Source organism: Bufo gargarizans, chromosome 6, assembly GCF_014858855.1.
Source record: "Bufo gargarizans isolate SCDJY-AF-19 chromosome 6, ASM1485885v1, whole genome shotgun sequence".
Lineage (NCBI taxonomy): Eukaryota > Metazoa > Chordata > Amphibia > Anura > Bufonidae > Bufo > Bufo gargarizans.
In genome coordinates, this window is record NC_058085.1 from 200842384 (window position 1) to 200868715 (window position 26332).

At 44.5% G+C, this 26332-nt stretch overlaps 1 protein-coding gene across 3 annotated transcripts in view; it reads left to right on the forward strand.

Moving 5' to 3' along the window:
• The window catches only part of KCNMA1 (potassium calcium-activated channel subfamily M alpha 1), a 731805-nt gene that overhangs the window by 313990 nt on the left and 391483 nt on the right, over window positions 1-26332 (forward strand). For all 3 annotated transcript variants that reach the window (XM_044299035.1, XM_044299036.1, XM_044299034.1), the window contains exons 6-7: window positions 3747-3822; window positions 9905-9980. In XM_044299035.1, coding sequence (XP_044154970.1) covers window positions 3747-3822; window positions 9905-9980 — 152 coding nt within the window. The remainder of the gene's footprint in view (window positions 1-3746; window positions 3823-9904; window positions 9981-26332) is intronic.

Below are 26332 nucleotides of genomic sequence, written 5' to 3' on the forward strand. Positions count from 1 at the left end.
GTGCAGCGGAGGTCACTTTTAATGGGACGGGGAGCTGTGGAGGTGACTGTTATGGGGGCTGAACTCTGTGGAGGTCACTGTTAAGGGGGTAGCACTGTGGAGGTCACTATTAAGGGGTGGGGCACTGTGAAGATCACTGTTAAGCGAAGAGATGCTGTGGAGGTCACCATGAAGGGGTGGGGCACTGTGGAGATCATTGTTACGTTTGTTGAGTGTTGTGGAGGTCACTGTTAAAGAGGTGGGGCATTGTGGAGGTCACTGATTAGGTCCACTGTAGATTTCACTGTTATGGGGACACTGTGGATATATTTTAACCACACACACACAAACCGCAAAAATAGATGAAATAGACCCATGTGAAGCCGGATAATTCTGCTAATATATATATATATATATATATATATACACACACACATAATATACACACATATACACACACATATAATTCTGCTAGTATGTATGTATATATATATATATGTATATATATATATACACACACATATATAGATATGTTTATATACTGTATGTGCACATACCCATACATTCACATATTATTTTATTTCTTAAGCTTCACAATGGTAGCTATCTTCTGTAATATCCTTCTCTTATGGGTTGGATGCAAAAGGCTGCTAATCTTTGTCATCACCCCCTTCAGCTGGATATGAGGATTGGTGCATGTAGCTGTGGGGAGGGGGTGCTATAACCAGGACACACTTCCATAAAATGTCCAAAAGGAGCTTAGGCTTTAATATCCTGAATCAGAGGTTTAAAAGCATTGTGCAGGGAAGGATCACTTGTGAATCTGTGCAATACAGTATCCTGTCTCTGGAACATAGAATGATTTGCTTTTAGCTTCTCAGTTCTTCTGCTGGACCAATGGATATATCTTTGTGATCTCTGATGCTTCCGTGTCCTTGCAGGGCATTGGTGTTTTTGTTGCCCTTGACCTAGCTTACCTTTGGCAGCTCTAGTTATCCGTTCATAAATCGGTGTGCTTTTGAAGAAGAAAGATGCTCTGTATATTTTTGTCAGCTTTGGAGCATGTGTAGAATCGATTTGAAAATTTCAGTTTTATTTCAAAGACATGATACCAGGCAAGATTTTAGTTTATCGGGCTCCTGAGGGAGCAAAGAGTGAAGTGTATAGATCTACACGCAGGAGGAAGAAATCTTTGGGAGATTTGTACCAGAATGGTTACAGAGTCAAAGCAGGGCATGGCTTTGGTGGAGGTGAAAAGGGGGAAACACCTGGATGGCTTCAGTCCTTGTCCTCTGGCTATAGAAAGGCCTCCTATTGGGGTAAGTGTTGAAGAGTAAGGAAACATTTTCTGTCCAGTCATGGCTTAATAGATCTAAAGGAATCCTTAGGATACAGTACACATTTATATTAAGGAATAACCAACTATATTAATGTATGGAGCATTAAAGCATGTATTGTAAAGTTAATGGGATAATACCTTTAAACATAGATATGTGTATGTGAGTGATGTCAACGTCATGCTATATAGACATTTCATTATGGTATATATATCGTATACAGAAACAGTAACTTATTAATCACCAAACACATGAGCAATATGGGCTGGGCATAGCATTTCTACAGTATGGATCCGCAAAATACGGATGAAATACGGATGACATACGGATGTGTTCCGTGTGCGTTACGTATTTTGTGCGGACCCATTGACTTGAATGGGGCCTCAGGCTGTGATTTGCAAACAAACGGAACGGAACGACCATGCGGACAAATGGAAACGGAATGCACACCGAGTAACCTCTGTATTTTTTACAGCCCCATTGAAGTGAATGGTTCCGCATGCGGTCCGCAAAAACCCCTGAGCGGAAGCGGAAATAAAATATGTTTGTGTGCATGAGCCCTAACCCTAAGCAGCAGAACAAACATTAATTAGTAAAATTAGAGTTTTCAGTAATTAACTTTCTGTATACTGATCAAGTCCTGTAAATCTGCCTTTCTTACAGCATGGTTTTAATAACTTGCTGGATGGCATTTGAATGCCTGTATAAATATCAATTAAAGCCTATGTTAATTGTATTGTGTGCTGGTACTGTGTGCATATGTCAGTATGTATGTGTAATAAAGACAGCTTCTTCTGTGAGTGGTTTCAATACACCTAGGTATTCATATACGTTAAGTAAAATAACTGAAAGGCTGTACAGGTTGGCCTAAAATACTTAGCTATCAGAGCTTTGTTGTACTGTAACTGGAAGCCAAGGCATTAATGTGAAAAAGACCTTACAGTTATATGGCCATTTTGGTTTCGGATGGAAATCTTCGTTTAATATATTTTTGATTTGGGGATGAGTCAGGATGCAGAGGAGGAAATATGACCATGAACAACCTTAAAAAATGGGCTTTGGACAAATTTAAAGAAGTGATTCAGACTTTGGAGGAGGTTCCTTACAAATTATACTAACAACTGAAATATCCACTTGTCATTACCTTTTTAAAGAACATATTTTCTGTTCCTAAAAATGTTCTCCTGTATTAAAACGGATGCAACTGCATTTTTATTATTGTAATATTTGGTGATATGATGATTTGCACAGGGATGTTGCCTGCAAATGTCTCACAAACGTCTTACAGTATGAACCATCTACTGTATATGTCCTTCCATAACCAAATAGAAGGAAAGTAAGAAACAATAAGTTTCTGCACTAGAAGTTATAAATTAATTGCTATTAGCCTTCAGTAAGGGTACAGAGGGGGGTAACCAGTTGGGGGGGTCCCTACACAGTCTGGAAATGGCAGCACTGATTGGATAGAGTGAGTCTGTGTAGGCCCCCCCCCCCCCCCCCTTCCTTACTGCAGACTGCTTGCAATTCATTAATAAATTCTAGTAGAAATAATACAGGAATGGCAAAACATAGAGCCATAAGAATAGATGTTCCAGAATTCTTAGTACATAGGGAATGCATGGAGCTATTAAAACAGACATGTCAGGAGTGGTGAAGGGTCCTTTGTAAGGATGTAATTACCAGAGTAACAGGTAAAAAAGCTTCTAAGGACCAGCAGCAGAAGGGTCATACTCCAGTGTTATAGATATTTTCCTTAATAATGCTGTGAAGGGAACACTGCTGCTGACTAAATGTTTATGTTACTCTGATCTTCTTTACCTGAAGATAATCCAAAGCTTGGACCCAGGATGACCTTTGATTAAATGTGCCCTTGTACTGTCATTGTCTGGAGCATTTATCTGAAGATCCAATAAGGGAATTAATGAGGAGTTCATTTATAAAATGGTCTGGCTGACGTTCACAACTTAATTTAACAGATAGCTCTGTGCAATGTGAAGCATTAATACAAAGCAAAATGGATGTTCATCTGAAAGTATTATTAATTTAGATTGCTCACACTTCAACCACATTTTGTATCATGTAGAGGTCTGGGGCTACTGGAGAGAGGGGTTCCAATCTGGTTGGATCCCTGACTTTGAGTGGTGATTATATGTCCTATAAACAATGGTGTGAGAAATTAATCATAAGATTTTGAAAAGGAGATAGGAAAAACAAGCACCATGTCCTCCTGCCCCAGGCAGTTAGGTGCATGGTGGTGAAAAACAGCTGCAGAAAGGGACCTATTTTATTCTATCATATGGTACCCCTTCACTTCTCTCTTGTTTCAGATCATCCAGACAATTCACACTGGTCTCCTCGTGCCTGGGTTTGGTTATTGGTTCTGCAACCCTTCAGAAAATATTGTTAACCATGCCTTCTTCTCTCTTCCAGGCTTGAGGTTTCTACGAGCTCTGAGGCTCATACAGTTTTCCGAAATCTTGCAATTTTTAAACATTTTAAAAACAAGGTGAGAACGCAAACCCATGTATTACTAACACTCTGGGCCATTAAGACTTCAATTCCAGTCAACATAGCTCTAGACAATATTTGTCATTTATAACACAGGTTAAACTTGAACTTTGTTTTGTGATGATATCGATTTCCATATGCATATTGCTATTGCACAGATCCTGATACAGCAACTATAGGCTGCTGTGTAGCCATACTGTGCAACTTAATACCAAAATACCCAGAGGCGTGAAGTATCACATGCCAGAGGTATTGCCTCTAGGACATAATACAGTGTCTGTTGCGTGAAGTATCACATGCCAGAAGTATTGCTTCTAGGACAGAATACAGTATCTGTTGCGTGAAGTATCACATGCCAGAAGTATTGCTTCTAGGACAGAATACAGTGTCTGTTGTGTGAAGTATCACATGCCAGAAGTATTGCTTCTAGGACAGAATACAGTGTCTGTTGCGTGAAGTATCACATTTCAGAAGTATTGCTTCTAGGACAGAATACAGTGTCTGTTGCGTGACGTATCACATGCCAACACATGCCAGAAGTATTGCTTCTAGGACAGAATACAGTGTCTGTTGCGTAAAGTATCACATGCCAGAAGTATTGCTTCTAGGACAGAATACAGTGTCTGTTGCGTGAAGATCACATCCCAGAAGTATTGCTTCTAGGACAGAATACTGTATCTGTTGCATGAAGTATCACATGCCAGAAGTATTGCTTCTAGGACATAATACACTGTCTGTTGCATGAAGTATCACATGCCAGAAGTATTGCTTCTAGGACAGAATACAGTGTCTGTTGTGTGAAGTATCACATGCCAGAAGTATTGCCTCTAGGACAGAATACAGTGTCTGTTGCGTGAAGTATCACATGCCAGAAGTATTGCCTCTAGGACAGAATACAGTGTCTGTTGCGTGAAGTATCACATGCCAGAAGTATTGCTTCTAGGACAGAATACTGTGTCTGTTGCGTGAAGCATCACATCCCAGAAGTATTGCTTCTAGGACAGAATACTGTGTCTGTTGCGTGAAGCATCACATCCCAGAAGTATTGCTTCTAAGACAGAATACAGTGTCTGTTGCGTGAAGTATCACATGCCAGAGGTATTGCCTCTAGGACAGAATACAGTGTCTGTTGCGTGAAGTATCACATGCCAGAAGTATTGCCTCTAGGACAGAATACAGTGTCTGTTGCGTGAAGTATCACATGCCAGAAGTATTGCTTCTAGGACAGAATACAGTGTCTGTTGTTTGAAGCATCACATGCCAGAAGTATTGCTTATAGGACAGAATACTGTGTCTGTTGTAGATACCATGTGGTAAAAAGGGGAGAGTAGAGTTTTGCCACATGGCATTCCTTTAGCGTGGCATTTAGAAGGCTGTTTTGTCAGATCCTTGGAAAATGAACAATTTATCACTCATCATTTGATTACTACATGCCACTATACGCATTATACATTTTTCTAATTTCAACTATTATATAATAATTTAAATGATAATAGCTCTATATACAGCCATTAAATATTCAGTTCCCAGCACTGCCACCACAAGGGAATTATGCATTACACAGTACCCATTTAGATGACCGGGTTTTCTTTGTAAGGCAGGACTGGGCATTCGTTCTACACTCTGGCCAAGAGCTGAGTATCCTGAATAGAGAGCATCCACCTTCTGTAACTCAGAATTCCCTAACTTTTTTTTTTTTTTAACCAGATAACTCTTTACCTTGATAATTTAACTTGATATTGTAAATTATTATGTTCTTATAATAAAATGTGTTTATAACAAGAGTTGAGCGAAGCGAGCTTTGGATGCTTCATTCGAGTCGCTTCATTCAAAACTTCTGAATAATACTGTAAAATGTATGTGCTCCGATGAGTAGTTTTTTGTACCCTTGTAAAATTCTGTTTTCACTTTCTCATCATGGGGTATTAAGTGTAGACAAGGGTGGACTGATAACTTAAAGTTGCCCTGGAAAAAACTAAACGTGGCCCCAGGTTGTAGGCAGCTCCAAATTGACAGAAGGCCAGCATTTCCATATAGTGACACATAATACCACCCCAGTAGAGCCAAATAACACAGTTAAGCACAGTATACTACCCCAGCATAATCAAATACCACAGTGCATCACAAAATAATTCTGAAGCAACACATACTACCGCCTTAGTAACTGCCCCTCTTTGGTGGCCAGCACCAGGTGCCACATTCTGTCCTCCTACTCTAGTTGCCTCAGAATGGCAATGCTGTTGAATTCAAGAGTCAGGAGGGGAGCATCAGATCATTACTTACCTGGCTGATGGCCCCTTGGGCATCGTCCCACCGGGAAGTTTCCCTGTAAGGTCTATGGCCAATCTGCCCCTGAGTGTAGATTAACGGGCGAAAGCTTGCTTTTTAAATTTTAGCACAATGTCGTAACATAACAAAATGTGAAAACAGTGAAAGGGTCTGAAGACTTTATACATTGTCATTGCTAAATGAGCCTGTGCTCATGTATCCACATGTGAGTGACTTTTTCATCGTGTTGATCTTTGCATGTAACATGGGTAACAGATGGAAGTGGGTGGGAAATAACTAAGACATTAGGATTACAATGAAATCTCATTCATGAAATCTACGTCTGGCCATTCATAACAGAGAAAATGCTGCAAGAAGCTTAAGTCCTACCCTGACACAAAACTCAATTAGATATACTTCAGCTGTTATCCTATCTCAACAAATAAAGATTAGTTCTTTGCGGTCAAACTCAGAATATGCGTTATTGTAGGATTCGTGGAATTTCTTTGTAGCTAGCATTTTATTTTCTAGATGAAACCTAAGCTTAGAGGAAAATATCACTGACAGTAGGGTTTTAATAGGAAGTACTGTATCAGGCCCAATGAATTTAGGGTTCTATGAGCCAACACATTCAGATATGTGTTACAACATATCTTGACGTTTTGGGTATATTGCACCCAGTTATGATGCTAGGAATCTGTGGTTAGTATTTGACCACTTTCCTCTGTCTGGAAAAGTTGTATTGGTATGTATGTACAGTGCATTCAGAAAATTGGCAGACCCTTTCACTTTTTTCACATTTTGTTATGTTGTGACCTTGTGCTAAAATAAAGAAAGTTTTCCCCATTAATCTGCACTGAATCCCTATTAATAAAAAAACAAAAAACAAAATTTTAGAAATAATGTTTTTTTTTTGCATGGACATAAAGTAGTCGAGCACCTAAATGACTCTCAGACTGTGGTAAACAATATTCTCTGTTTTGATAAAATGTAGATTTAACTTTTTGGCCCCAATTCTAAGTGTCATGTCTGGAGGAAGCCAGTCACTGCTCATCACCTGCCTAATGCCATCCCAACACTGAAGCATGGTGGTGACAACATCATGCTGTGGGGATGTTTTTCAGGACCTCAGACTGAGCCGACGGTATACCTTCCAACAAGACAATGACCCTAGGCACACAGCCAAGGCAACATAGGAGTGGCTTAGGGACAACTCTGTGAATGTCCTTAAAGGGAACCGGTCACCGGGATTTTGTGTACAGAGCTGAGGACATGGATTGCTAGATGGCCGCTAGCACATCCGCAACATCCAGTCCTCATAGCTCTCTGTGCTTTAATTGTGTAAAAAAACAGATTTGATACATATGCAAATTAACCTGAGATGAGTCCTGTACCTGAGATGAGTCAGGGACAGGACTCATCTTAGGTTAATTTGCATATGTAGCTATGGAGGACTGGGTATTGCGGATGTGCTAGCGGCCATCTAGCAACCCATGTCTTCAGCTCTATACCCAAAATCCTGGTGACAGGTTCCCTTTAAGTGGCCCAGCCAGAGCCCTGGCCCCTGACTTGAACCCAATTGAACATCCCTGGAGACACCGAAAAATGTCTGTCTAATGGTCCCCATCAATCATACCCAAGAAGACTGAAGGCTGTAGTCACCATCAAAGTTGATTCAACTAAGTACTGAGTAAAGGGTCCGAATATATTAGTGTTTCCTTTTCCTTAAATTAGCAGATATTTCGAACATACTGTTTTCACTTTGTCATTATTGAGTATTGAGTGGAGAATGATAGAGAAAAATTTGAACTTTTTTTTTATTTTGGCACAAGGCCACAACATGACACTTAGTAATATAGCCTTTGTTGATGTGCTGTGCCATTTATTATATTTTATAAGCCTTATCTCCTTTTAGGCAAATCTTTTGTGCTGTTTTAGGAGGGTCATGTGACCAAGCACATCCCTTAGCCTTCTCTATATAAATACACTGCACCTGTCCTAAACACCTAATTGAGGAAGTGCAGATGGCAGGGGACTGAGTGACATATCCCGTTACATGAACCTCCATCAGCAGTCACTTTATAGACAGGACCTCTGTGCAGAAAGCACAAACGACTTGCTATACAAGGGGACATAGCTTATGAAATGTAGAAAATGGCACACAACATCGACAAAGGCTATATTAGTAAGTGCCATATAGTTGTGTAATGTAAACATTGGTTAACAATAGCCAGAAAGTGGCTTACTCCTGTAAGTGCAACATATTGTTTTTTGTGCAGTTTCTGTATCTAGTTTTGCCTCTGCATTTTTTTAATTGCTAAAATGTAACATCTGTTCAATGCCCTTAAAAATGCAATAAAAAAATGACCTGTGCAACAGCATACTTCCCACTGTTCAGTAGTCAAGAGAAATGCTTATGGTTTATATTGTTAAGATCCACTTTTAATACATGTCTTCATGCTTAACTAACTTGCCACCTACACTTTAGTGCAAAAAATCATCTGGTATAGACCTTATCAAGGTATTCATTGCACTGTCATGAAAAAGATACAAAGCAATATAGTAGATATTTAAAGAGGACCTTTCACCAGGTTTTACTTTGTAAAAGTGATACCTCACACTGTAACCCATGTTTCCTAGATGTCATATTGCATTTTTTTTTTTCATGATATGCTCCTCCGTTGCACTGCTGGGCCCCTTGTTCTGTTTAGGCGCCCTGTATGCTAATTAATAGCATTGGAACAGGGGGACTGGGTATTGGTAGCGGCCCCATGTGCTAGCGCTGTCCAATCACAGCGGAGCGCATCACAGCCATTGAGAAAAAACAGCTCATCTTCTCCCTCCGCTGTGTTTGGACAGCGCCACAGCCAGATAGAAGGAGACGCCCATTGAGAAAAGTGGCCTTCTCCTCCCTGTGCCGATGCTATTAATTAGCATACAGGGCACCTAAACAGAACGAGGGGCACAGTGGCGCAACGGAGGAGCATACAATTAAAAAAAATAAGCGATATATCTAGGGGACATGGGCTACAGTGTGAGGTATCGCTTTTATAAAGTAAAAACTGGTGAAAGGTCCTCTTTAAGCTACAAAATTGATGACAGCTATGGATCAAAAGTAAAGACTTTCCTTCCAAAAAGCAGCTCTGTGAGGGTATTTGTGTCATTTTTACACATGAAAAGATTGTAACGTTGCTGGCCTGGCAACTGATCGATGGACATTTAGCATGAATGCCCTGGTCACACTACAAAGCTGTATCTGAGCCCTCCACCTGTCTGTGAATGAGTTTTGCTGCAAGTAAAATATGCTATTATCATGCTTTCCTGTCTGGCTGTGCTTCTACGTTGACTTTCCCCATATCCTCTGGTCTGGCATTGCCAGGCTGTTTACAGCAACACAGCAGGCTTAGTGTGAAGCCATATGAATCCGGATTTTCCCCAGATGTCGACTGTGCAGTAGCTTAAAGCACACAATTTTTTATACTAATCTGAGCTCAGTACAGAATCTGTAAAAATGCATTTTAAAAATTAGTTTAGAAATTTGGAATTTAAAGATATAAGATGATATGCTGTAAATGTAGATTCTGAGAATGGATTCCAGAGGCGTTTTGTAGTAGATGGATATCTTGATGGTTTGGAAATCCTACATTCCATATTAAGGTATATCACACATGTGGCACACATAGCTGCAGAAAAGTGAGGCAAAATGGTAAATGATATATTTTATACACTAGATTATCATTTTGCACTATACAGATAACATGAATGGAACATGACTATTATGTTTGATACATCTATTCTTTCCTTTTTTTCAGTAATTCCATTAAGCTGGTAAACCTTTGCTCCATTTTTATAAGTACATGGCTGACGGCTGCTGGCTTCATTCATTTAGTAAGTTTCTCAAACCTTTTATGATCTTGCATATCTTTTTTATTGTTAAAGAGGGACAAAGAGTTGTGAATTCTTCTTTAAAGAGACCCTGTCACTTTAAATAAAGTTTTCAAATGCTGGCACCAGAATAAACATATTTATAAATATAATTAATTAAATACATGTATTTTTATATTTATAAATAAAGAAATAATATTGCACGTGTCCCAATTATAGCCGCCAACTCCCTGCAAAGAGTCACCGCCAGGCATGCAAACAGGAAGTTTCCGGCATGCCTAATGTAATTCGTTTTTTTTTTTTAAAGGGTGATACCGTGTTAAATTCCGAGATCACACTCTCCAACCCCCCACCCAAAAAAAAGACAGCGTAATTTTTTTTAGAGATGTTCGCCAGAGCAGTGAGAGCTTCCACGGTGTCATCCCCACTACAAAAGTTTATCATGTGTGTTCGTTTAGAGACACATTGAAGACAGGGCTAGATCAGGTTAGCATTAATTTTAAAAAGTGTTAAAAAAAGTGTATATGTATATATACTGTATATTGTAGGAAGGCGCAAGCGGTGAGGTAAGAGCCGGTAGTGTCAGCAGGCAGCTAGTGCTGACTGACACTGTTTTTTGTTAGTATGGCTGTAAAGCCAATCCGGGCCGGTTCTTACTGGGAGTAGCCAAAGTGCTGGGTGGGTGGCTTCTCCCCAAGCTCCAAGCTGGGTCTTTTACTGCCATCAATCTCAGCTGGGTGTGGTTTATCCTCCATCTGACAGAGAAGCTGAGGAATCTCTTTTGAGACCTGTGAAGTTGTGCCATGCTAAAGGGCTGCATGGCGGGAAACAGGAGCCTAAAGCCTGCTGTGGACTGCGGGTGGAAAACTGCTAAACCAGGTGAAGATTTTGTTCTATCGACATTGCATGGTGTGAACAAACACTAAGACTGTGAACGGTCATTTTTGTTTTTCCTTATGTGTGAATAAACACCAAACTGTTTAAGTTAACCACTTAAGGACCACAGGTTTATACCCCCCTAGTGACCAGGCCCTTTTTTACAAATCGGCACTCCACAACTTTAGCGGTTTATTGCTCGGTCATGCAACTTACCACCCAAATTAATTTTACCTCCTTTTCTTCTCACTAATAGAGCTTTCATTTGGTGGTATTTCATTGCTGCTGACATTTTTACTTTTTTTGTTATTAATCGAAATTTAACGATTTTTTTGCAAAAAAATGACATTTTTCACTTTCAGTTGTAAAATTTTGCAAAAAAAACGACATCCATATATAAATTTTTCGCTAAATTTATTGTTCTACATGTCTTTGATAAAAAAAAAAATGTTTGGGTAAAAAAAAAAATGGTTTGGGTAAAAGTTATAGCGTTTACAAACTATGGTACAAAAATGTGAATTTCCGCTTTTTGAAGCAGCTCTGACTTTCTGAGCACCTGTCATGTTTCCTGAGGTTCTACAATGCCCAGACAGTAGAAACCCCCCACAAATGACCCCATTTCGGAAAGTAGACACCCTAAGGTATTCGCTGATGGGCATAATGAGTTCATAGAACTTTTTATTTTTTGTCACAAGTTAGCGGAAAATGATGATTTATTTTTTTTTTCTTACAAAGTCTCATATTCCACTAACTTGTGACAAAAAATTAAAAATTCCAGGAACTCGCCATGCCCCTCACGGAATACCTTGGGGTGTCTTCTTTCCAAAATGGGGTCACTTGTGGGGTAGTTATACTGCCCTGGCAATTTAGGGGCCCAAATGTGTGAGAAGTACCTTGCAATCAAAATGTGTAAAAAATGGCCTGTGAAATCCGAAAGGTGCACTTTGGAATGTGTGCCCCTTTGCCCACCTAGGCGGCAAAAAAGTGACACACATCTGGTATCGCCGTACTCAGGAGAAGTTGGGGAATGTGTTTTGGGGTGTCATTTTACATATACCCATGCTGGGTGAGAGAAATATCTTGGCAAAAGACAACTTTTCCCATTTTTTTTATACAAAGTTGGCATTTGACCAAGATATTTATCTCACCCAGCATGGGTATATGTAAAATGACACCCCAAAACACATTCCCCAACTTCTCCTGAGTACGGCGATACCAGATGTGTCACACTTTTTTGCAGCCTAGGTGGGCAAAGGGGCACATATTCCAAAATGCACCTTTAGGATTTCACCGGCCATTCTTTACAGATTTTGATTTCAAACTACTTCGCACACATTAGGGCCCCTAAATTGCCAGGGCAGTATAACTACCCCACAAGTGACCCCATTTTGGAAAGAAGACACCCCAAGGTATTCCGTGAGGGGCATGGCGAGTTCCTGGAATTTTTAATTTTTTGTCACAAGTTAGTGGAATATGAGACTTTGTAAGAAAAAAATAAAATAAAAACAAATCATCATTTTCCGCTAACTTGTGACAAAAAATAAAAAATTATAGGAACTCGCCATGCCCCTCAGGGGAATACCTTGGGGTGTCTTCTTTCCAAACTGGGGTCACTTGTAGGGTAGTTATACTGCCCTGGCATTCTAGGGGCCCTAATGTGTGGTAAGTAGTTTGAAATCAAAATGTGTAAAAAATGACCTGTGAAATCCGAAAGGTGCTCTTTGGAATGTGTGCCCCTTTGCCCACCTAGGCGGCAAAAAAGTGTCACACATCTGGTATCGCCGTACTCAGGAGAAGTTGGGGAATGTGTTTTGGGGTGTCATTTTACATATAACCATGCTGGGTGAGAGAAATATCTCTGCAAAAGACAACTTTTCCCATTTTTTTATACAAAGTTGGCATTTGACCAAGATATTTCTCTCACCCAGCATGGGTATATGTAAAATGACACCCCAAAACACATTCCCCAACTTCTCCTGAGTACGGCGATACCAGATGTGTGACACTTTTTTGCAGCCTAGATGCGCAAAGGGGCCCAAATTCCTTTTAGGGGGGCATTTTTAGACATTTGGATCCCAGACTTCTTCTCACGGTTTCAGGCCCCTAAAAAGCCAGGGCAGTATAAATACCCCACATGTGACCCCATTTTGGAAAGAAGACACCCCAAGGTATTCAATGAGGGGCATGGCGAGTTCATAGAAATTTTTTTTGGGGCACAAGTTAGCGGAAATTATAATTTTTTTTTCTCACAAAGTCTCCCTTTCCGCCAACTCTGGACAAAAATATCAATCTTTCATGGACTCAAAATGCCCCTCACGGAATACCTTGGGGTGTCTTCTTTCCGAAATGGGGTCACATGTGGGGTATTTATACTGCCCTGGCTTTTTAGGGGCGCTAAAGTGTGAGAAGAAGTCTGGAATATAAATGTCTAAAAAATGTTTTACGCATTTGGATTCCGTGAGGGGTATGGTGAGTTCATGTGAGATTTTATTTTTTGACACAAGTTAGTGGAATATGAGACTTTGTAAGAAAAAACAAACAAAAAAATATATATATTTCCGCTAACTTGGGCCAAAAAAATGTCTGAATGGAGCCTTACAGGGGGGCGATCAATGACAGGGGGGTGATCAGGGAGTGTATATGGGGTGATCACCCCCCTGTCACTGATCACCCCCCTGTAAGGCTCCATTCAGACGTCCATATGTTTTTTACGGATCCACGGATACATAGATCGGGACCGCAAAACACATATGGACGTCTGAATGGAGCCTTACAGGGGTGTGATCAATGACAGGGGGGTGATCAATGACAGGGGGGTGATCAGGAAGTCTATATGGGGTGATCACCCCCCTGTCACTGATCACCACTCTGTAAGGCTCCATTCAGACGTCCGTATGTGTTTTGCGGATCCGATTCATAGATGCGTGGATCCGTAAAACACATACGGACATCTGAATGGAGCCTTACAGTGGGGTGATCAATGACAGGGGGTGATCAGGGAGTGTATATGGGTGATCACCCGCCTGTCATTGATTCCCCCCCTGTAAGGCTCCATTCAGACGTCCGTATGTGTTTTGCGGATCCGATCCATGTATCCGTGGATCCGTAAAAATCATACGGACGTCTGAATGGAGCCTTACAGGGGGGTGATCAATGACGGAGGTGATCAGGGAGTCTATATTGGTGATCACTCCTCTGTCATTGATCACCCCCCTGTAAGGCTCCATTCAGACGTCCGCATGTGTTTTGCGGATCCGATCCATGTATCAGTGGATCCGCAAAATGCATACGGACGTCTGAATGGAGCCTTACAGGGGGGTGATCAATGACAGGGGGGTGATCAATGACAGGGAAGTGATCAGGAAATCTATATGCGTGATCACCCCCTTGTCATTGATCACCCCCCTGTAAGGCTCCATTCAGACGTCCGTATGCGTTTTGCGGATCCGATCCATGTATCCGTGGATCCGTAAAAATCATACGGACCTCTGAATGGAGCCTTACAGGGGGGTGATCAATGACAGGGGGGTGATCAATGACAGGGGGGTGATCAGGGAGTCTATATGGGCTGATCAGTGGTTTATAAAGGGTTAATAAGTGACAGGGGGGGGTGTAGTGTAGTGTAGTGGTGTTTGGTGCTACTTTACTGACCTACCTGAGTCCTCTGGTGGTCGATCCTAACAAAAGGGACCACCAGAGGACCAGGTAGCAGGTATATTACACGCTGTTATCAAAACAGCATCTAATATACCTGTTAGGGGTTAAAAAAATCACATCTCCAGCCTGCCAGCGAGCGATCGCCGCTGGCAGGCTGGAGATCCACTCGCTTACCTTCCGTTCCTGTGAGCGCGCGCGCCTGCGTGCGCGCGTTCACAGGAAATCTCGGCTCACGCGAGATGACGCCTATTGGCGTTAGCGTAGCCTGGGAGAGCCGCCGCAATGACGCCTTTCGGCGTTAGCGCGGCGCCAAGTGGTAAAGACTTTGTGATTGCCTCTATACTGCGTCTGCTAGCCTGTCTACCAGAGCAAAACCCTACAATTGTTGACGGATGCAAGCAAACGCAGTGAGGCAGGCCTGAAAGCCAAAAAGTGTTTTAGTTTTTTCTGGGCACAAGTGCTATATTAAGCCAGCAAGGTTACGACCCATGTCCACGGATAAAATGGAGGAAGTCGTGAAAGCCCTCATGGAGGCTAACTTGCAGCAGCGGGAGGCTAACAAGCAGCAGCAGGAAACTAACCAGCTGCTATTACAACATGTAATGGCGTTGCAAGCGGCCAGAGCGTCCCAGAACATCCACAATGCCCGGAAAGCTGACCGTGCGGCGATCCCTAAGATGTCCCCATCGGATGACGTTGAGACCTATCTGGCGATGTTCGAAAAAGTGGCCGTGAGGGAGAAAGTAGCCCGACCAGTAGACCAGTGGGCTGAGGTCATCACTCCGTTCCTGGCATCTGGACCCCAGCAAGTGTTTTTTGATCTCCTCGATGATGAAGAGGCTGACTACCCAACCGTAAAAGGTGAGATCCTGGTGAGACTGGGGGTGAATGTATTGGTCCGGGCTCAGCGGGTGCACCAGTGGGAATTTAACTTGGCTGAACCCGCCAGACCACAATATTATGACCTGCTACATCGGTTGCCTAAGTGGCTGCAGCCTGACATATTGACTCCCACTACTATGCTGGACCGTCTGTTGATGGATGTGTTTTGGAGGGCTTTGCCATACCTTCTCCAGCACTGGATAGGCCATGTGTCTCCTGGTAATGCCTTAGACATGGTCAACCTGGTGGAGCGCTACGAGGCCACCAGAAATCTACAGGGTGGTTCTTTTAGGAGGGGCCAATCAAACCCTGGAAATCTCCACCCCAGACCAGGGGGCCGGTGCCAGCCAAACCCGCCTGGGACGTATCCCCTGCAGACCCAGCCCCGGTGGTTTGCTGGTGGTGTCACGACCCTGGACACATAAGGGCCAACTGTCCCCATCGGGGTGAACCCATGGATACCAACTATGGCTACCGACACTCATTGTATGCCAGGAAGCTCTAGAGACTCTGGACAAAAGCCACCTGTGCAAGGTGGAAGTGGGGGACACTTTTGCTGTGGCACTGCTGGATTCAGGGAGGCTGGTGTCCCTGGTAAGAGCTGCCCTGGTGAGGCCCGTCGAGTTTACTGGCCAAAAAGTCATCATTGTGTGCATTCATAGGGACTTAAAACACTATCCCATTGCCCTGGTCTCTATATCAATGGTGGCTGGCAAGTGGAATCATGAGGTGGCCGTCGCCACAAAATTACCGTATGAACTAATAATTGGGAGAGACTACCCCTATGGCCGGACACAAAAGTTACCGATACCGTGAGACAGATGTGACCCTAGCAGAGTGGCCCGGCTCAGGGGGGAGATCAGAACCCTTTGAACCTGAGTCTGAAGGGCAAGCGGTAGGGGTGACCGCCACTTTGGTGTAAGAGGGTAGACAACCTCGCAAAGTGTGATGGTGGGAGACAGGGAGGACTTGCCACCAGGTCCAGAGCTAGCCGACTTTAATGTCTGCACAAAATCGGTACCCAACCCTATCCCGAGCCTGGGAAAATGTATTAATAATAAATAGGGAACCAAAAACAACCGGGGACAGAGTCAGTGTTTCCCCATTTTATGGTTCATCAAGCGATGTTGTATCGAGTAAACCAGCTGCAAGGCGAATCCATTGAATAGTTGGTGGTGCCCCAGGCTTATCGCAAACTCGCGTTAGAGTTAGCCCACCAGCATGTTCTCGGGGGTCATCTGGGAATGCAAAAAATGCAGGACCAGATACTACAGCGGTTTTACTGGGCCAGTGTGCTCAGAGAGGTAGATTAATATTGAAAGTCTTGGCCGACCTGCCAGATAACGAGCCCCCTAGCCACATTTCCGTAGTCCCTTGGTACGCCTCCCGATTATCGAGGTCCCGTACCGAAGTCTGCTAGAGGACACCAACACATTTTGGTTGTCCTCGACTACGCCACTCGCTACCTGGAGGCAGTGCCTCTGTGTCATACATCAGCCAAACTCATAGCTAAGGAGTTAATGGAGATGTTTTCTCGAGTGGGTCTGCCTAAGGAAGTGCTGACTGACCAAGGGATCCCATTTATGTCCAAGGTCATGAGTGGACTCTATAAGTTGCTCCACATAAAACAGCTATGGACATCCGTGTGTCATGCGCAAACGGATGGCCTGGTAGAGAGATTTAATCAAACATAAAAAAATATGCTAAAAAGAGTGGTCTCTCAGGATGGGAGGGACTGGGACCTTCCTCTGCCCTATCTCATGTTCGCGGTGCCCCAAGCCTCTACTGGGTTCTTGCCCTTCGAACTGCTATATGGCAGACACCCTCGCGGTCTGTTGGACATGGCCAAAGAGGCGTGGGAACAACAACCCACACCGCACAGAAGTGTTTTTGAGTACGTCATCCAGATGCAAGGACGGATGGAAAACAGTTTTACCTCTGTTTAGGGAACATACGCAGGCAGTGCAGCGAGCTCAGTGTAGGATATATAATCGGCAGGCTCGGGTCCGGACTTTTGATTGGGTATTGGTCCTGGTACCAACTGTAGACAGTAAGTTCCCAGCTTAGTGGCAGGGGCCCTATGAGGTGCTTGAAAAAATTGGAGAGGTGGATTACAAGGCACACCAGCCAGGGAGGAAAAACTGGAGCAGGTGTACCATGTGAATCTGCTCAAATCCTGGAAAGATAGGGAAACCTTTGCGGAAGACAGCCCACAACCAGGGTTCCTAGGGGAAGTGGTTTCGGCCCCTCTGTCAGAAGCAAGGGAAGCCACTGCCATAGTGAAAATTGCTGACAGCCTCTCCTCTAAACAGGCTCAGAAAGCCATGGAGTTCATTAGTCGGAACATGGATGTGTTCTCGTACCTCCCTGGACACACTTCCATAGTCTGACATAACATTATCACTGAGCCTCAGGCAAAAGTCTGGTAAAACCATACCGGGTACCCGAGGCTCAACGACAAGCCGTTGCGGAGGAAGTGCAGCTAATGCTCCAGCTAGGTATCATCGAGTAGTCAAAAAGTGAATGGGCCAGTCCGATAGTCTTAATACCCAAACCGGACGGAACATTGCGGTTCTGTAACGACTTCCGCAAACTGAATGAGGTGTCCAAGTTTGACGCATATCCCATGCCCCGAGTGGATAAGCTTATTGAGAAGTTGGACCAAACCCGGTATTTTTCTGCATTGGACGTCACCAAAAGGTACTGGCAGGTACCCATAACGGAGGCTGCCAAGGAAAAAACGGCTTTCATCACGCCAGAGGGGCTGTATCAGTACAAGGTATTACCCATTAGTCTACATGGCACTCCCATCACGTTTCAAAGGCTAATTGACATTGTACTCCGTACACATTGTCGGTACGCTTCGGTGTACCTGGACAATATTGTTATTCACAGCACCGACTGGGAAAGTCACCTACCTAAATTACAGGCTGTAGTGGACTCCCTTAGGAAGGCTGGCTTAACCGCTAACCCAAAAAAGTGCACCATATGGTTAGAAGAGACCAAGTACCTGGGGTATGTAATTGGGCATGGAACCATCAAACCTCAGGTGAACAAAATTGAGGCAATTAGGAATTGGCCCGATCCGTCAGTACTCGACAAGTAAAATCGTTCCTGGGTAGGGTGGGGTACTATATGAGGATTGTCCCCAATTTTGCTACAGTCGCCGCACCATTGACAGGCCTTTTGAAGGGATGCAAGTTAGTGACGGTTCAGTGGAACGAGAAGGCGGAAAAGGCTTTCTCCGCTTTGAAGTCTGCCCTGTGTGGGTCCCCGGAATCGGTGATGCCTGACTTTAAGAGGGAGTTTGTGGTTTAAACCGATGCCTCTGAAGTAGGCCTCGGAGCTGTACTCTCTCAGGACATCAATGGGGAGGAACATCCTGTTGTTTCCCTGAGCCGGTAGCTTACCCCAGCCGAGACCAGGTACTGTATAGTGTAGAGAGAGTGCCTGGCCATCAAGTGGGCACCTGAGTCTCTCCGCTTCAAGTTTTCCGTGGAACATAGGGCAGGCAGGTTACAGGGAAACGCAGATGCCCTGTCGTGGGTACACTGTCTGGCAATCCTCAGGGCTGAACAAAGGGGGGAGGTATGTAGGAAGGCGCAAGGGGCCGTCATTGATAGAAGGTATGTGTCACAGAGATTCCTGGCCTCGGTAAGGTAAGAGCCGGTAGTTTTATGTGTCAGCGCCAGCTAGTTTTTGTTAGTATGGCTGTAAAGCTGATCCGAGCCGGCTCTAACTTGGAGTAGCCAAAGTTCTGGGTGGGTGGCCGCTCCCCACGCTCCAGGCCGGGTCTTTTTGCCCTATATAACAAAAAAACTGCTAGAAATCTCAGCTGGGTGTGGTTTATCCTCCATCTGACAGAGAAGCTGGGGAATCTCTGTGTTTTGGGACCTGTGAATCTGTCGTGCTAAAGGGCTGAGAGCTGCATGCCGGGAAACAGGCGACTAAAGCCTGCTGTGGACTGCGGGAGGAAAACTGCTAAACCAGTTGAATATTTGCTTCTATGGACATTGCATAATGTGAACAAACACTAAGACTGTGAACAGTCATTTTTGTTTTTCCTTATGTGCAAATAAACACCGAACTGTTTAAGTTAAAGACTTTATTATTGCCTCTATACTAGCCCGTCTACCAGAGGAAAACCCCACAATATATATATATATATATATATATATATATAAATATATATATATATATATATATATACACAGTACAGACCAAAAGTTTGGACACACCTTCTCATTCAAAGAGTTTTCTTTATTTTCATGACTATGAAAATTGTAGATTCACACTGAAGGCATCAAAACTATGAATTAACACATGTGGAATTATATACATAACAAAAAAGTGTGAAACAACTGAAAATATTTCATATTCTAGGTTCTTCAAAGTAGCCACCTTTTGCTTTGATTACTGCTTTGCACACTCTTGGCATTCCCTTGATGAGCTTCAAGAGGTAGTCACCTGAAATGGTCTTCCAACAGTCTTGAAGGTGTTCCAGGAGATGCTTAGCACTTGTTGGCCCTTTTGCCTTCACTCTGCGGTCCAGCTCACCCCAAAGCATCTCGATTGGGTTCAGGTCCGGTGACTGTGGATGCCAGGTCATCTGGCGCAGCACCCCATCACTCTCCTTCATGGTCAAATAGCCCTTACACAGCCTGGAGGTGTGTTTGGGGTCATTGTCCTGTTGAAAAATAAATGATGGTCCAACTAAACGCAAACTGGATGGAATTGCATGCCGCTGCAGTATGCTGTGGTAGCCATGCTGGTTCAGTATGCCTTCAATTTTGAATAAATACCCAACAGTGTCACCAGCAAAATACCCCCACACCATCACACCTCCTCCTCCATGCTTCACGGTGGGAACCAGGCATGTAGAGTCCATCCGTTCACCTTTTCTGCGTCGCACAAAGACACGGTGGTTGGAACCAAAGATCTCAAATTTGGACTCATCAGACCAAAGCACAGATTTCCACTGGTCTAATGTCCATTCCTTGTGTTCTTTAGCCCAAACAAGTCTCTTCTGCTTGTTGCCTGTCCTTAGCAGTGGTTTCCTAGCAGATATTCTACCATGAAGGCCTGATTCACACAGTCTCCTCTTAACAGTTGTTAGATTTGTCTGCTGCTAGAACTCTGTGTGGCATTTACCTGGTCTCTAATCTGAGCTGCTGTTAAACTGCGATTTCTGAGGCTGGTGACTCGGATGAACTTATCCTCCGCAGCACAGGTGACTCTTGGTCTTCCTTTCCTGGGGTCGACTCTTGGTCTTCCTTTTCTGGGGCGGTCCGCATGTGAGCCAGTTTCTTTGTAGCGCTTGATGGTTTTTGTGACTGCACTTGGGGACACTTTCAAAGTTTTCCCAATTTTACGGACTGACTGACCTTCATTTATTAAAGTAATGATGGCCACTCGTTTTTGTTTACTTAGCTGCTTTTTTCTTGCTATAATACAAATTCTAACAGTCTATTCAGTAGGACTATCAGCTGTGTATCCACCTGATTTCTCCACAATGCAACCGATGGTCCCAACCCCATTTATAAGGCAAGAAATCCCACTCATTAAACCTTAGAGGGCACACCTGTGAAGTGAAAACCATTTCAGGTGACTACCTCTTGAAGCTCATCAAGAGAATGCCAAGAGTGTGCAAAGCAGTAATCAAAGCAAAAGGTGGTTACTTTGAAGAACCTAGAATATGACATATTTTCAGTTGTTTCACACTTTTTTGTTATGTATATAATTCCACATGTGTTAATTCATAGTTTTGATGCCTTCAGTGTGAATCTACAATTTTCATAGTCATGAAAATAAAAAAAACTCTTTGAATGAGAAGGTGTGTCCAAACTTTTGGTCTGTACTGTATATTTTGTGGGGATTCGCTCTGGTAGTTGAGATAAGCGGGTGCAGTACAGAGGCAAAGTACAAGTTCGTAATTCAAATGTCCTTGTTTATTTACACATATGGTACAAAAACACTCTTTGCAAGGTTGGTGTTTGTTCACACCAAGTAGAAAGTTTGTGCATAACAAAACAATGTCACCTTGTCGGCGGTTCTGCCTCCAGCAGTCAAAATGCAGACTTTAGGTGGCCTGCTCTCACAACACACATGTCTCAGCTTTTCAGCCCAGCACAGGGCTCAGTTCCCACACCAGCGATTGCCAGAGCTCCTCTGTCAGAGAGAGGTAATCACTCCCAGCTGACACTGCTGGCTGAGTTTTTTATAGGCCAGTCAAGACCCGGCCTGGAACGTGGGGAGTAGTCACCCATCACTTTGACTACTCCCAGTAACAGCTGTCCCGAATCAGCTATACAGCCATACTAAAATAACAAAGTGTCAATAAGCATTAGCTGCCGCTGATACCTGAAAATACCTGCTCTTACTTCACCGAGGCCAGGAACCTCGGTGACACATACCTTCCATCCACGATGCACCCTTGCGCCTTCTTACATACCTCCCCCCTTTGTTCAACCCTGAGGGGGTGAACACTTGCCAGACAGTGTACCCAGGACAGGGCATCAGTATTTCCCTGTAAGCGGCCTGCTCTGTGTTCCACTGAGAACTTGAAGTTCTGTAATGACAAGAACCATCTGGTGACCTGAGCATTCCTCTCTTTGGCCTGGCTCATCCACTTGAGAGGGGAGTGGTCAGTCACCAGACGGAGCTTTCTCCCCAACAGATAATACCGGAGAGACTCGAGTACCCACTTGATGGCCAGGCACTCACTCTCCACTATACTGTACCTGGTCTTGGCCGGGGTGAGTTTACGGCTCAGGAAAACAACGGGATGTTCCTCCCCATTCATTTTCTGAGAAAGTACAGCTCCGAGGCCTACTTTAGAGGCATTGGTCTGTACCACAAACTCCCTCTTGAAGTCGGGCGTCACCAAAACCGGTGACCCGCACAGGACCGACTTCAACGCAGAAAAAGCCTCTTCTGCCTTGTCATTCCAGCGGACCATCACGGACTACTGTCCCTTCAAGAGCTAAAGTGGCAAAATGAACCTCATATAATAGCCCAGCATTCCCAGGAAGACTTTACTTGCATTGTGGTGACAGGTTGGGGCCAATTCCGAATCGCCTCAATTTTATTCACTTGGGGTTTGATAACTCCACGTCCAATGACATACCCCAGGTACTTAGTTTCCTCTAACCCCATTGCTCATTTCTTTGGGTTAGCGGTCAGTCCAGCCTCAATGAAGTCTAGTTGCAGCATTAGCTGCTCTTCCTCTGCGATGGCTTGTCGCCAAGCCTCGGGTACCCGGTATGGTTTTAACCAGACTTTTGCCTGAGGCTCAGTGACAGTCATGCTGGATTATGTAAGTGCGTCCAGGGAGGTCTGAGAACACATCCGTGTTCTGACTAATGAACTCCCTGGATTCCTGAACCTGTTGAGAGGAGAGGCTGTCAGCAATTTTTACTGTGGCAACTGCTTCTCTTGCATCAGACCGAGGAGCCTGAACATTTTCTCCAACAAAACCTGGCCGCGGGCTGTCTTCAATAGAGGACTCCCTATCTTTCCATGGTTTTAGTAAATTCACATGGTACACGTGCTCCGGCTTTCGCCACCCTGGCTAGTGTAACTTGTAATTTACCTCTCCCACTTTCTCGAGTACCTTGTAGGGCCCCTGCCACCTAGCTAGGAACTTACTGTCTACGGTTGGTACCAGTACCAAAACCCGGGTTAAAGTTCCTGGGTTAAAGCCTGACGATTATAGACCCTACTCTGGGCTGGCTGCGCTGCCTCCATATGCTACCTGAACTGAGGCAACACCGTCTCCATCCGTCCTTGCATCTGGGTGACATACTCAATAACACTTTTGTGCGGTGTGGGTTGTGGTTCCCATGCTTCTTTGGCTATGTCCAACAGACCGCGAGTATGTCTGCTGTATAGCAGTTTGAAAGGCGAGAACCCAGTAGAGGCCTGGGGCACCTCTTGCACTGCGAACATGAGACAGGGCAGAAGAAGGTCCCAGTCCCTCCCATCCTTAGACACCACTCTTTTTAACATGTTTTTTAATGTTTGATTAAATCTATACCAGGCCATCCGTTTCCGGATGATACACAGACGTCCAAAGCTGTTTTATGTGGAGCAACTTACAGAGTTCCCTCATGACCTTGAGAATAAAAGGGGTCCCTTGGTCAGTCAGAACCTCTTTAGATAGTTCCACTCGGGAAAACATCTCCATTAACTCCTTAGCTATAAGTTTGGCTGATGTATGTCGCAGTGGCACCGCCTTCTGGTACCGAGTGGCGTAGTCGAGGACGACCAAGATGTGTTGGTGCCCTCTAGCTGACATAGGTACTGGGCCTATGAGATCCATAGCGATTTTGCTCAAACGGGACCTCGATAATCGGGAGGGGCACCAGAGGGCTCTGAAAATGTGGCTGGGGGCTATTTATCTGGCAGGTTGGGCAAGACTTACAAAACTCTTCTACCTCTCTGAAGACACGGGGCCAGTAAAACTGCTGTAGTATCTGGTCCTGCGTTTTCTGCCATCCCAAGTGACCCCCAAGAACATGTTGGTGGGCAAGCTCCAATATGAGCTTGCGATACGCCTTGGGCACCACCAGCTGTTCAATATGATCACCCCATAGTTGGTTTACCCGATACAGCATTTCCTGGTCAACAACAAAACAGGGAAACATCGACTCGGCCCCAAGTTTTTGTGGCTCACCATCAATTATTACCACATTCTCCCAGACCCAGGAAAAGGTTGAGTCCTGGTGTTGTGCGGTTCTGAAATTCAGGACACGGTGGCAAGACCTCAACTTCTCCTATCAACACACTCAGTGGGGTTGTTTCCCCCTCTTCCACCAAAGTGGCGGTCACCCCTACTGCTGGCACTTCGGCTTTGGGTTTTCAGGGTTCCGGCCTCCCGCCTGAGCCAGGCCACTCTGCTGAAGTTACCCCTGACTCAGTGGCATCAACAACTCTCACAGCTGGCCACAGGACCGGGAAGCCTGTAAAGTCTCTCCCTATTATTAGTTCATAAGGTAAAATGGTGGCAACAGCCACCTCGTGGGTCCACTTGCCGCCTCCTGTGGATAGAGACACCAGGGAGGTGGGATAGTCCTTTAAATCTCCATGTATGCACACAACCCAGATTCTTCTGCCAGGATACTCGTTGGCCTCACCAGGGTAGCTGTTACCAGGGACACCAGACTCCCTGAGTCCAACAAAGCCACTGCCAGAGTGTCTCCCACTTCTACCTAGCTCAGGTGGTTATTGTCTATAGTCTCTGGGATACCTGATGCACATAGCTTCCTGGCGTACAACGAGTTGCGGTATCCATAGTTAGTCTCCATGGGTTTTCCCCATTGGGGACAGTCAGCCCTTACATGTGCAGTGTCCCACTACGTGTGTGTGGGCACTGCTTAAAAGTACTTTTTGATCTTAACAATTGCATTGTACAATATGGTATAACTTTGCATTTGTGTATCTGCAAAATCCCTGTTAACAGGCCTATTAGGTGCAATTTATACATCCCACCACTAGATGGGGATACAGTTCAGGTCCTATATATACCTAGGTCAGGCCTAGTGAGACAGATGAGTGAAGGTAGAATAGAGTGGGGACAGAGACAGGTCAGTGTGGAGATCAGTGAGAATATTGACACAGAGAGTGAAAAGGTGCAGATCCAGCACTTCAGCTCTAAAGAGAAGTTTTAGTCCAGAAAGGGAAAAGAGAAAAGGACAGATTCAAATTCATCCAAAGGATAAAAGCCATAAACCAGGCATAAAGGACCTTTGGGATATATTAGGTGAAGGATACCATAGTCTGTGGCAACCTCACCAGAAGTTCCACTGACATTGAAATAACCCACTGCTCCAAAACCAAGAAACATAAACAGCCTAGAAACTGTTGATTTGCAGAATTAACTTTGTACCATCTATACATACATAGCATAATTGTACTGCTGCAACCAAAAGACATCCAAAGTAAAAGTTGTGAGTTGCATCTTACCACTGTCTACCTCATTATTACTACTGGTTGTACCACCATTAACGGTACTGGCATCACGACAAAAACCATCAAGGGACTCAGCCGCAACAAGCACCCTAAGCACCCTTAACATCAAGGGTACCTCAACCACCATCTTGGCTGATGCTGCCTACCACAGAGCGTGCCCTAGAGGATTTCGTGCTGTCTACCTCAACACTGTGCTGCCAGCCCAGGGAGGCTATCTGCTAACCGTGCGTAAACTGATGAACTGTGTGTTATATTATTTGGCCCCTCATCGGTCAACTGTGCACCTCATGTGTTGCCCTGCTACTGGCTGGCTGCACATGGCCAGGCTCCTGACAGCATAGTATCGAGCCGGGTCTACGGGGGGTACACCTCAGGCGGGCTTGGTTGGCACAAGTCTCTGGGTCTGGGATGGAGATTGCTTGGGTTTGGCTGCCCCCCTCCCAAACGAACCCCCTTTCAGATTCCTGGTAGCCTCATAGCATTCCACCAGGTCCACAATCTCAAGGGCATTATCATGAGACACCTGGCCGATCCAGTGCTGGATGGGGTACGGCAAAGCCCTCCAGAACACATCAGCCAACAGATGGTCCAACATAGCAGTGGGTGAAATACGGTATAATGCTGGGGCCTCGTGGGCTCAGATTGGTTAAACTCCCACTGATGCACCCGCAGGGCCCGGACTAATACATTCACCCCCAGTCTTGCCAGGATCTCACCCTTTACTGTTGGGTAATCAGCCGCTTGATCATCCCTGCTGGGATCCAGAAGCCAGGAACTGAGCGATGACCTCAGCCCATTGCTCCCAGGGTAGCGTCTCTTTCACGGCTACCTTCTTGAAGATCGCCAAATAGGTCTCGACGTCGTCTGCGGGTGTCATTTGGGGATCGCTGCACGGACCGTTTTCCAGGCATGGTGGATGCTCTGGGATGCTCCTGCTGCTTGTTAAGCCATCACATGTTGTAACAGCAGCT